General features: G+C 41.4%; 1 protein-coding gene across 3 annotated transcripts in view; it reads left to right on the plus strand.

The window, feature by feature from the left end:
• Positions 1 to 1,329: 1,329 nt before the first annotated feature.
• Positions 1,330 to 12,814, plus strand: part of GRM1 (glutamate metabotropic receptor 1) — a 418,107-nt gene continuing 406,622 nt past the window's right edge. For 2 of the 3 annotated variants that reach the window (XM_070796313.1, XM_019966999.2), the window contains exons 1-2: positions 1,330 to 1,483; positions 2,938 to 3,952. In XM_070796313.1, the coding sequence (XP_070652414.1) occupies positions 3,253 to 3,952 (700 nt within the window). In that variant the 5' untranslated portion in view covers positions 1,330 to 1,483; positions 2,938 to 3,252. The remainder of the gene's footprint in view (positions 1,484 to 2,937; positions 3,953 to 12,814) is intronic. The other variant, XM_070796315.1, reaches the window with a different exon arrangement.

The raw sequence follows: 12,814 nt of genomic DNA on the forward strand, positions 1-12,814 counted from the left end.
TGTATCTATGAAATATCCCAGGAAAATCATGTTTAGGCTTTATGTTCCTAGAATAGCCTTATCCTAAAATGGAGATTAAATGACAAATAGAGGAAATAGAATATTCTGAGTTATCATGAACACCTGTGGCTTGCTCTTAATGTTGACATCTTCCTAAGGGTCCCAGTAGAGAATCATTTTACTCTATACATGAGACAGAAACTTACTTCTTATTTTCCTTGAGGAAACATATATTTACTTCCAGAACTGAGATCTTTTAGAGCTAAACCACATGTGTACGTGGTTCCATTCATTATTTGTGGGGAAAAAAAACTCTATACTCTTTAAGTTACCTAAGAAAAATCTAGAAAAATCTGAGACTTGAAAAACAAACAAACAAACAGATCCAGAACAAAAGAGAGCTTCTGTTCTGACTGGAAGCATTTCCTGTCCTGGCTGTTTCATGGAACATGCTAAAAAGAGTTTTTAAAACTGCCTCATGTGGTTTGTCACCTCCAGCCTGACATGAGCAAGGCGATTATAAAGGGACCCACATATGCTGGTCTCTCTTCTCTGCACATGACACAGATAGAAAGCTCTGAGCAAGAGAGGGAAGGCACACTGTCACTTGTCTTCCTCCTCTGAAGAAGCCGGGACACATTCTGCTCAGCCAACATGTTCCCAGAGGAATGCGGTCTAACTTCCACTTTTCACACAGTAAGAAGCAACACTGTAGACCTGCTGGGAGGGTGACGGCAGCCTGAGAGGAATTTGGAGAAGTGTTTTCACTCCAGTGTTTTCATGTGACCTGACTCGCATTCTCAATTTAGTTACATCTTGACCTGGAAAATGCAGCCAAGCTTTGCCTCTCTTCCTTTGACTTACCTTGATTCATGATGTGGGTACCTTTCCCTCCCGTTCTCCCATCCCCCCTGCAGCCTCTTCCCCCTTTCCCTTGCAACCTACGAACAGAGCCTCTCTAGATGTCTTCACGTGCATTTACTCTATTTTCCTCAGTAGGGGTTTTACTTCCAAGGAGATAAACTGTGTTTGGGTCCCTGAAATGCGTAAAAGGAAGAGCCACTGTAAAGTAGTCTAAGCGGTTCCCCACTCCTTTTGCCAAATCTGACTGTTCATATACCTGGCAGCTTCTTTAAGAACCCTCTGGTAGTAAAGGAATTAATATTCTCCACTTATTCCTGGATTTTATCCCCCACTCCTCCATTAAATGACTGGTTTTTATGCGTGAAATAAGAGACAAGCCTTGGGTGACCTGTTTTTTTTTTTTTTTTCCCCTCCCCCCTCCCTCTGTTTTCCTTGCGGTAAAATTGTGCTGAAGAAAGAGGGCACTAGTGTACAGCCCAGATCGCATCCTTGCACCGTCTGGATTAGAGCTGAGGCGTCTGCGAACCGCGCGTGGCCGCGGTGCTCTGGCCCGGGGACCACAGCGCTGTCTACCCGGACTCAGGTACGTCTCAAGTCCGGATTCTTCAAGCAGACCCAGGTGAGCAGACACCTCGCGGCGGGCAAACCCACCCACTATGGCAGAAAAAAGTCCCAATCTATGGGATTTTTCTTCTCGTCCCAGAGGCATCCTCGATTATTTATTTCTTCTAGTCCTGCCTCCCCGGGAAGCCTCGGAACCCATGGATGCCTGGGCTGTCTTTCTTCTTTTGCCTGCCTCACCTTCTGTGTGTATGCTTTCTCCCTGCCTGTTCCCTTAGCTCCTTTCTCGTCCGACTCTCACCTTGAAAAAGGGAGCCGGAGAGGGACGAGAGATAAAGAGAGCCAACTTCAGCCCCGCAGGCGGCTGAGATTTGGCGCCTCTGTCCCCGAAGCGGTAGGGTTTGAATATACCTTCAGGAGCACTAGCTGCGAGGCGAAGAGAATGAGGATGGAGGGGTGTAGGGGAAGCGAGGAGGGATGTGTGTGTGTGTGTGTGTGTGTGTGTGTGTGTGTGTGTGTGTGTGTGTGTGAAGAACGCAGGGAGCGGGGTCGAAAGAGAGAAGTCGAGGGTTGGCAGAGGTGGGGGTGGGGGTTAAAGAATTGCAACTCGCTGGTCAGCAACCGGCTCTGCGGGAGATTGTCTCGGCAGCTTGACCAAGCACTGTCCAGGGTTCTGAAGGCTGCAGGGCTCAGCTGCCGCCGCGGGAACAACCCGGAAGCTCCCCTCTGTTCCCTTTCTAGCAACTATGCAAAGCCAAAGGTCCTGATGTAGGGAAGTGCAGGGACCCCTCCATTCCCTCCCTCCCTCCCTCATAGGTCGCAGGAAACTAGTTACCCGACCGGTACCCTTCTCCTCCTCCCCCAAAGTCTACAGTAAGATGACTTCTGGGGGATGGGGGCGATGTACCAAAATCCGACATGTGGAGACTTTACCAGGCGTTGCCTTAGTAACTAATATGGATTTCCTCAAGCTGGCAAATTTATATTTACTATTTGGGTAGTATGTTAGGGTCTCTTCAGCCCCTCAAAGTTAAAGTAGAAGGTGCACTCCTGGTTCGAGTTTATTTGGAAGTAGCGCTTCCACCTTCATAATGAAAGAGTTTCCAAATTTCTTCTGGGGAAAAAAGTTGATCTTTTCAAACCTGGAAAGTTCTCTAAGGTCGGAAGCCCTAGCTCCTCCTTCTCCCGCTTCCCTCCTCCCCCTGGAGTCTGTAAGCCTGGGGTATTTGGGGACCTGGAAGAGACCTGAAGGTGCAGGAGAGGGCGGGTCGGCGGGGCTCTGCGCCTCCCAGGACGCGGGACGGAGAACACTGGGGGCAGAACGACCACCTTCCTCCTTGACCAGAGCTGTCTCTCAAGCTGTCCCCATAATATCTCAAGCCGATATTATGATGTCCTTCCAGCCCCTATCATGGAATGGGCCGGGCAATTAATAAACCAGCACTGACCATAGAGCTTTGACACAGGTCCTGTGATAAGGGAGCTTTGATTTTCTTCCTCTTTTGTCTGCAGCGTCCAGCTCACTACAGCCACCACGACTTCCATTGCACCCTTGGTCAGTTTACCTTGATGCACCAGTGAAGAAAGGGGACTCGGATTCCTCTAGAGACGCCGCCAAGGCGTACAGGTGGTCGTGGAGGACCAGGAGGAGGAGGCGGAGGGGAAGGAGGAGGGGGTCCAGACGCCGAAGTCTTCGGACGATTGGTATTGGCAGGCTGGACCGAGCGGCGAGAGGCAGGCGTCGGGTCCACCCTGTGAGCGCGCAGAACCGGCTGGTTGGACCAGCGTGGGCACGCGGTTGGCGGGCTGGACGGCGTCTTCAGCACAATGGTCCGGTTCCTCTTGGTTTTCTTCCCAACTATCTTTTTGGAGATGACCCTACTCCCCAGAGGTCCCGGCAGGAAAGTGCTGCTGGCGGGAGCCTCATCTCAGCGCTCCGTGGCCAGAATGGACGGAGATGTCATCATCGGGGCCCTCTTCTCAGTCCACCACCAGCCTCCGGCCGAGAAGGTGCCCGAGAGGAAGTGTGGGGAGATTAGGGAGCAGTACGGCATCCAAAGGGTGGAGGCCATGTTCCACACTTTGGATAAGATCAACGCGGACCCGGTCCTCCTGCCCAACATCACTCTGGGCAGTGAGATCCGGGATTCCTGCTGGCACTCCTCCGTGGCTCTGGAGCAGAGCATTGAGTTCATCAGGGACTCTCTGATTTCCATTCGAGATGACAGGGACGGGCTCAACCGCTGCCTGCCGGACGGTCAGACCCTCCCCCCAGGCAGGACTAAGAAGCCCATTGCGGGCGTGATCGGCCCCGGCTCCAGCTCCGTCGCCATTCAAGTACAGAACCTGCTGCAGCTCTTTGACATCCCCCAGATCGCGTACTCTGCCACCAGCATCGATCTGAGTGACAAAACTCTATACAAATACTTCCTGAGGGTGGTCCCTTCTGACACTTTGCAGGCAAGGGCGATGCTTGACATAGTCAAGCGGTACAATTGGACCTATGTCTCCGCAGTCCACACGGAAGGTAGGCATTGCATTTGGGGAAGAAAAGTACCAGGAAAACCAGGGAATTGCACAGATGTGAGCTTGGGTTCATAGTGTTATTCCTGTTTATTTCTAGCGCCGTAGGACAGACTCTACCCTTTTCAATACATGTCCAGCCAAGCATCGCCTAGTTCTCATTCTCCTATAATAATAGTGCAGGAAAACTGTCCCTTGGTGTTTCTGGGGGTAGTAGGAAGCAAAAAGACACCAAACTCTCCATGAATAGTGCCAAATTGCAGTTTCTGGATTTACGTATTTGCTTTTCCTTGTATTCAGAGTTTATTTGCCCCTTTATACTACCCTTAAATGACTGGCTGTGGTTTTCCATGCTTAATAGATTAATCCAATGTAAGAGATTAGAAAAACAGAAAAAAAACTGCTGTTGCCTTAAATTGGACTTGAAAGCTTTATCTTGTCTTAAGCAGCTAAGGTGCTTCTTGGTCCTGGTGTGCCCCTCCTTCTCACACATTTAAAACTTACCTGTGAATGTTAGATTAATGAAGTCATCTTCCTCAATATACTGGATACCTATTTTAAATTCTAGGGTGCCTTATAGGTACAAAGGAAAAATGAATAATTTAAAGAGTATATTATTTTTTCCTACTTAATAGGAAATTTTTTCCTACTTAAAATGGTCCATATGTCTTCACTCCCCCCAAGGATTATCTTGTTTTATGAGCAATAGCACTAATGACCTCTTGGATTTGAATTTTGGTTTCTATTTTTTTTTTTTCCTAACACAATGACTTTGCTTGTTAGAATTGAGACAAATTATAAATTACTAACAAAATGATACTAGATATCAGGTTTAAAATAGCTTTTAAAAGTGAAATAGATTTTACCTGAGACTAAAAGCTTTGATGTATACAATCTTACAGACATGAATTCTTAAATAATTTCTTATATATAACTTTTCTTTACTCTTCTCATCTTACCCTATACTGGTTGTTGGATAAAATGAGACTGTTGAGTCATTTACTTTTAACTCCCCCAGGTTTATAGAGAAATTGAGACCCAGGTTACAAATCAATGTCCAGGACAACTCACGTGTATATGCTGGCATATGGAAGAGAATCTTGAGGTTATTGCTGCATTCATATTTCTTAATATCAGATTATTGATATAAAGGCCATAGGTATGACTTCATGTTCTTTTAACAAGGTACATAATATTCAGTCACTGGTGTGAAGTCTGATATAGAAATTTAGAAGCATTCTTACTGGAGTGGTGATATGGTTATATCAATGAAAACTGATACTTTAAAGGGAACAGAGTTTTTAGGAAAAACAAAAATTATGTAGAACTATACATTATAATTTAAGACTTTAATTTTGGGGAAAAAGTGTTCCTGTTGCAATATTATGACTTCTCATAACTGACTCCTGTTTCTGAATCTGGATTTTTCTTCATGAACTTGTGTATTTCTTTTTCAGCAAAATCTTATATTACTTTTAAGACACAGATTTAAATTCAGATGTGAACTCATTACATTTTTTGCCTAGTGTTAGTTTACTGCATTTTGTTGTTTAATATTGTTTCCTCCAGTGCTTAGATGGAACATCTTTAAAGCACGAGTTCAAAATGTGTTAATTATCAGCATTAGAGAGATCTAACAGGGAATGGCAAAATGTAGATTGAATGTGATTTATTTAATTATTTAACAGCTCTTCCTCAAATGAGCTAGATAATTGATTATAGATGTTAGAAGTGTAAACTCCTTCTTCAAGAAGATGTAATACTTTATCATTTTTACAAGGTAGTTTTATTTTCTGTATTTTATTATGTTGTTTTATTTGGGGGGGTAGACAGGAGTGGAGAAAAGACCCCCCCCCTTCCACTCTTCAATATGTTTTCCAGTTGCATCATTTTGCTAAAGTAATTGTTTATAGTGGGTTGTTTTCTGACTACTAGAGTTATCTTTTTGGAAAATTAATTGGACTTGTGTTTGCCAATTTTGTTGAGGAAAGGCTGATATTAAAATTCCACCCTTGTGTTAGTTTGGATCACTTTGTTTCCTCTCTGCCCTCTGATTTGTGTTGTGTGGTAGGGCTAATGTCCCCATAGCATTAGAATAATTGATTCCAGACTGGACTGTGTTCAAAGAACAGCATCAGAGCTAACTTTGGTGTCCATTTTATTACCAAGAAATAATGGTATTCACCTGGGCTTTAATATATGATATTTTATTTCTTCTCAAAGAGAATTTATTAGATATAGTATCTGTGGAAGCTAAATTGCTTTTATTTTCTTCTGTGAAGAAATATAACAGTGTCCTTTGTATAAGCTTCAACTGAAAATGTATTTTTTTCTGAGGCTCTGCCCTCCTGCTTCTCAGGGACCCATAGTGTACTGGCCTGCAGGCACTTTCTTGCATCATTTAGTAATTTTCCTGTCTTCAGACTGATGGGGTCACCTCCTGGTGACAGTTCCCTGTCAAAAAGCAGCTAAGACCACATATCTGTGCTGTCTTTGCCATCTGGGCACATTTCAGGAGGAAAGCTAGTTTGTCTGGATATTAGCAATTTGGAGTTTAGAAATTCTGGCACCTCCAGTGACCTTCACCTCTCCTTTCTAAATGAGCCATTCTCTAGTCAATTTATCATCACAGTTTGTTTTATTAGAAGTTAGCCTAGTATAGTTAACATCAAAAGTATTAGATGACTAGTTAGTGTACTTTCATTTGTATGGTTACTATTGATTGATTTTAAAACCATAGATGAAGCATCCTATTCTTTCAAAAGTTTTATATCCCTCCTTTATTTTACTTTATATAAAAGTTAAGCTTGGAGATGTTTTCTGCTTTTGTTTTTGTTTTATTTAGGTAGAATTCAGCCATTACATTCTTTTACATACTTTCAGTCTTCCTCCATGTCATTTGTACCACACTTGTCCTCTATTCATGACAACTGTCAGTTTAGCTGATGTAAAAGGAGGATCAGTTCACATGAAGTTACCTGCAAAGGGCTCTCCAGAAATCTTTTCAGGATTAGTTCCTGAGAGGCATATTGAAATAGGATCAAAGGAGGGCACTGAAGCAATAGAGCCTTGTCCACAAAGAAAAATGGAGTATACTTTGGAGCAAGCTGCTCACCTGGAATGTGTGTCTTTAAATATGCTAATCATAGAGTACAAAAATAGCCTACTTCTGTGAAGAATATCTCGGCCAAGGACATTGTATCTTGCCCTTCTGATAAAATGCAGATTCCCCACCCAAAACCAAATTTATCACTTCAGAAAATTTTAGAAAACAATACTTAAAAATAATCCTAGTGGATTAAATTCAAAGCTTGTATGAGTCCAATGAACAATATTCTTTGAGTCCAATAAACAGTATTCTAATAAAGAATATTAGCTTCAGAAAGTTATTTTTTTGAATTGAATACATTTCATTTCTCCTACTATTCTGTCTCATAGTGTCAGGGGAGTACTGGCATGGTAAGCGATTTAGTGATGCTGCTGTGCCCTTTCGCTTACAGTTATGTTTTTACTGTGGTGCACTTTTTTGGACATTTGCTTACACTTAATATAAGATGTGCCTTTTTTGGCTTCTTTTCAAAATCTGATCTTTTTAGAAGCTTTCCTCTATTTGATATAAAACACTCTAAAATTCTAATGGCATCAGAGAAAAAAAATCCTCATAAATCATAAGAACATCAGTTAACTGTTACTTTAGCTAATGCAACGACCTACAAGAATTTTATTTTTACTAAGTATCGTATTTCCTATCTATACACCAGCAACTTTCTTTATACCTTTCTTATCTTGATTCCAACCTATTTCACTATTAAGTCACCTTAATAAATGTTCTATTTTATCACAAAATAAGGAATACAATGTCTTAAAAAGTTATTTAGGCTGACCAACTAAAGAGTCTTGAAACACCATTATTACATCTTTGCCAAAAAGTGGTTCCCATATGCCCTAAGTTTCCTAGTTGTGATTGGGATTTCTAATGAGAGTTGAAGAATATTTGACTTAAATTCATAGGCAGAGTTTCACCCATTAGTCAGTTTTTCTATTTAGTGACTTTATTCCCTGAAATTTCTGTCAACTACTGGGAATTATCCAAACAATTCAAATTTCTCTTCCATGACATATTTGGTGTTAATGAACTCTCTCTCTTTTATGCCATAGCTCACCAGTTCCTTTACCTATACATTTAAATTTTAGTTCCATTACTAACAGAGATAACTCAAATAGTTCTTAGATAAGTTATAATCCAAAAGTCATTTAAAAAATATGTGCTGCTTCTAGGCCACATCTCCTTTCTTTTATGTTTGAACAATTTTTAATAATATTATTATTATTCTAAGAGTAAGACTTTATTTTTGTTTCCTTTAAATGTAAAATTTTTAGCTTAAATCTTCCTTACCAATAAGTTCTGGAATTTTTTAAAAATTTAATTCATCTTAGCACGCCAGCTTTGTGTCCTCATGATTTGACTATATATGTTGAAACTGAGTAAGAGAGAGTTAAATGTAAATCCCTGTAGCCCTTCACCAGCAAACTACTGCTCTTGGTGGTCACTCCGTCTGTTATGAATTCCCTTGACAGTAAGTTTTTTCATTACATGCCATACCACTTTATAAGATAAATAAATGGCTTAAAAGTAGGAAAATCATCACAGCACATTTACAATTTGAATAAAAAATTTACTATACCAAAAACTGTTTATAAGAAATTTGAATACTTGGTTTCAGTTACTGAGTTCTTTACACTCTAGAAAGGGATTATGGTTTGAGCACATGTAAAATGAGTATAAGCAAAGTATTACTATAGACATTTAGAAATATGAATTTATATGTATTTAGGGAACACTGAGAGAAAATACTGGTAAGTGGAACTAGCTAAAAAAAAAGCTGGAGAAAAGAAAATTTTGATTAGTTTTTTAATATGGCATTTGTAAAAGGTAAAAGCAGTAGGAAGAATGTCCCCATTGGGGATAAAATAAGCAGATCTGCTTGGCTGGAGTGGAGATTGTGGGTCAGGAACTAATTAATAATAAAGGTAGCAACTCAAATGTGGGTCCTTTTATTCTGTGATTCCATGAGTCTTTATCAATATGAAGGACAAATAATGGAGAATCTTGAAGCCTGAGACAAAGAGTTTTCATTTAAAGAAAGAAATATCAAAGCATACCAAAATAATTTGGTATGATTCAAAGGTAGTTTAAAAAAAATGAATTCTTTCTGAAATCTGTAGGGATGATGCATTGGACGTGGAAGAAAACCAGCCATGAAAGGTTACGTTTGTAGAATTCTAGATACTAGGCTGTTAAAAATAATTGGGAAGAATAAAAATACTTCAAAGGAATACTTTATAGGAGGATTTGATGTACCAAAGCATTAGAGACAAAGAGTCAGAGATACCTTCAGTTTTGCAATTCTGAAGGACCAGGAGAATTTTGGTGTAACTAACAGGCTTTCCGGATGGCTCAGTGGTAAAGAATCCACCTGTCAATTCAGGAGCCACGGCTTCAACCCCTGAGTTGGAAAGATCCCCTGAAGAAGGAAATGGCAACCCACTGTAGTATTCTTTCTGGGAAATTCCATGGACAGAGGAGCCTGACAGACTATAGTCTGTAGAGTTGCAAAAGCGTTGGAAGCAACTGAGCGACTAAACACCAACAACAATAGGCCTCTAATAAGTAGGTTTCAAAACCATGTTTCTTTATGTTTAAAGACATGGATTTAGATTTTAAGAGTTCAGCTTGATGTGAACTTTGGCTAAGAGCACATACATTACTAGTGAAGTGGGTATCTGTACAAAAGAAAAGTCAGGGACATTCATAAGTTACCCTATTTGTGATTTTAATAAAGTGTTCATGTCCAAGTAAACCTTGTGTACCCAGAGCCTTGGTTACCTGACTGACTAACCTGAGTACTTGAGAGCTGATTTCTTTAAACTACAACTTTTTACGTTTTAAACCTGTTACAAGATGGTCTTTGAAAATTGTATTAAAAGCTCCCTGACATCTTTTAAAGAGCATGCTGGGCTTAATAGCAACTTTTCTTGAGTATCTAAGTAATCATTCTGAATCCCAACTGTTACATGTGTTGGGGTAGTGTGATAATATTAAAGCCTTTTGAAAAACATAAAAGCCACATTCTTATAGAAAATGGCCCTCAGTTCAGTTCAGTCTCTCAGTCCTGTCTGACTCTTTGCGACCCTATGAATCGCAGCACGCCAGGCCTCCCTGTCCATCACCAACTCCCGGAGTTCACTCAAACTCACGTCCATCGAGTCAGTGATGCCATCCAGCCATCTCATCCTCTGTCGTCCCCTTCTGCTCCTGCCCCCAGTCCCTCCCAGCATCAGAGTCTTTTCCAATGAGTCAACACTTCCCATGAGGTGGCCAAAGTACTGGAGTTTCAGCTTTAGTATCATTCCTTCCAAAGAACACTCAGGACTGATCTCCTTTAGGATGGACTGGTTGGATCTGCTTGCAGGCCAAGGGACTCTCAAGAGTCTTCTCCAACACCACAGTTCAAAAGCATCAATTCTTCAGTGCTCAGCTTTCTTCACAGTCCAACTCTCACATCCATACATGACCACAGGAAAAACCATAGCTTTGACTAGATGGACCTTTGTTGGCAAAGTAATGTCTCTGCTTTTCAATATGCTATCCAGGTTGGTCATAACTTTCCTTCCAAGGAGTAAATGTCTTTTAATTTCATGGCTGCAGTCACCATCTGCAGTGATTTTGGAGCCCAGAAAAATAAAGTCTGACACTGTTTCCACTGTTTCCCCATCCATTTCCCATGAAGTGATGGGACCAGATGCCATGATCTTTGTTTTCTGAATGCTGAGCTTTAAGCCAACTTTTTCACTCTCCTCTTTCACTTTCATCAAGAGGCTTTTTAGTTCCTCTTCACTTTCTGCCATAAGGGTGGTGTCATCTGCATATCTGAGGTGATTGATATTTCTCCCGGCAATCTTGATTCCAGCTTGTGCTTCTTCCAGCCCAGCGTTTCTCATGATGTACTCTGCATAGAAGTTAAATAAGCAGGGTGACAATATACAGCCTTGATGTACTCCTTTTCCTATTTGGAAGCAGTCTGTTGTTCCATGTCCAGTTCTAACTGTTGCTTCCTGACCTGCATATAGGTTTCTCAAGAGGCAGGTCAGGTGGTCTAGTATTCCCATCTCTTTCAGAATTTCCCATGGTTTATTGTGATCCACACAGTCAAAGGCTTTGGCATAGTCAATAAAGCAGAAATAGATGTTTTTCTGGAACTCTCTTGCTTTTTCAATGATCCAGATGGTGTTTGCAATTTGATCTGTGGTTCTTCTCCCTTTCTAAAACCAGCTTGAACATCTGGAAGGTCACGGTTCACGTATTGCTGAAGCCTAGCTTGGAGAATTTTGAGCATTACGTTACTAGCGTGTGAGATGAGTGCAATTGTGCAGTAGTTTGAACATTCTTTGGCATTGCCTTCCTTTGGGATTGGAATGAAAACTGACCTTTTCCAGTCCTGTAGCCACTGTTGAGTTTTCCAAATTTGCTGGCATATTGAGTGCAGCACTTTTACAGCATCATCTTTCAGGATTTATAATAGCTCAACTGGAATTCCATCACCTCCATAGTGATGCTTTCTAAGGCCCACTTCACTTCACATTCCAGGATGTCTGGCTCTAGGTGAGTGATCACACCATTGTGATTATCTTGGTCATGAAGATCTTTTTTTGTACAGTATGGATGTGAGAGTTGGACTGTGAAGAAGGCTGAGTGTTGAAGAATTGATGCTTTTGAACTGTGGTGTTGGAGAAGACTCTTGAGAGTCCCTTGGACTGCAAGGAGATCCAACCAGTCCATTGTAAAGGAGATCAGCCCTGGGATTTCTTTGGAAGGAATGATGCTAAAGCTGAAACTCCAGTACTTTGGCCACCTCATGTGAAGAGTTGACTCATTGGAAAAGACTCTGATGCTGGGAGGGATTGGGGGCAGGAGGAGAAGGGGACGACAGAGGATGAGATGGCTGGATGGCATCACTGACTCAATGGACATGAGTCTCTGTGAACTCTGGGAGTTGTGATGGACAGGGAGGCCTGGCGTGCTATGATTCATGGGGTCACAAAGAGTCGGACACGACTGAGCGACTGATCTGATCTGATCTGATCTGTGTATTATAGCCACCTCTTCTTAATATCTTCTGCTTCTGTTAGGTCCCTACCATTTCTGTCCTTTATTGAGCCCATCTTTGCATGAAGTGTTCCCTTGGTATCTCTAATTTTCTTGAAGAGATCTCTAGTCTTTCTCATTCTGTTGTTTTCCTCTATTTCTTGGCACTGATTGCTGAGGAAGGCTTTCTGATCTCTCCTTGTTATTCTTTGGAACTCTGCATTCAGATGCTTATATCTTTCCTTTTCTCCTTTGCTTTTCACTTCTCTTCTTTTCACAGCTATTTGTAAGGCCTCCTCAGACAGCCATTTTGCTTTTTTGCATTTTGTTTGCCATGGGGATGGTCTTGATCTCTGTCTCCTGTACAATGTCACAACCTTAGTCTATAGTTCATCAGGTACTCTATCTATCAGATCTAGTCCCTTAAATCTATTTCTCACTTCCACTGTATAATCATAAGGGATTTGATTTAGGTCATACCTGAATGATCTAGTGGTTTTCCCTACTTTTTTCAGTTTCAGTCTTAATTTGGCAATAAGGAGTTCGTTATCTGAACCACAGTCAGCTCCCGGTCTTGTTTTTACTGACTGTGTAAAGCTTCTCCATCTTTGGCTGCAAAGAATATAATCAATCTGATTTCAGTGTTGACCATCTGGTGATGTCCATGTGTAGAGTCTTGTCTTGTGTTGTTGGAAGAGGGTGTTTGCTATGACCAGTGCT

The sequence above is a fragment of the Bos indicus genome, chromosome 9, assembly GCF_029378745.1.
Source record: "Bos indicus isolate NIAB-ARS_2022 breed Sahiwal x Tharparkar chromosome 9, NIAB-ARS_B.indTharparkar_mat_pri_1.0, whole genome shotgun sequence".
Classification (NCBI taxonomy): domain Eukaryota; kingdom Metazoa; phylum Chordata; class Mammalia; order Artiodactyla; family Bovidae; genus Bos; species Bos indicus.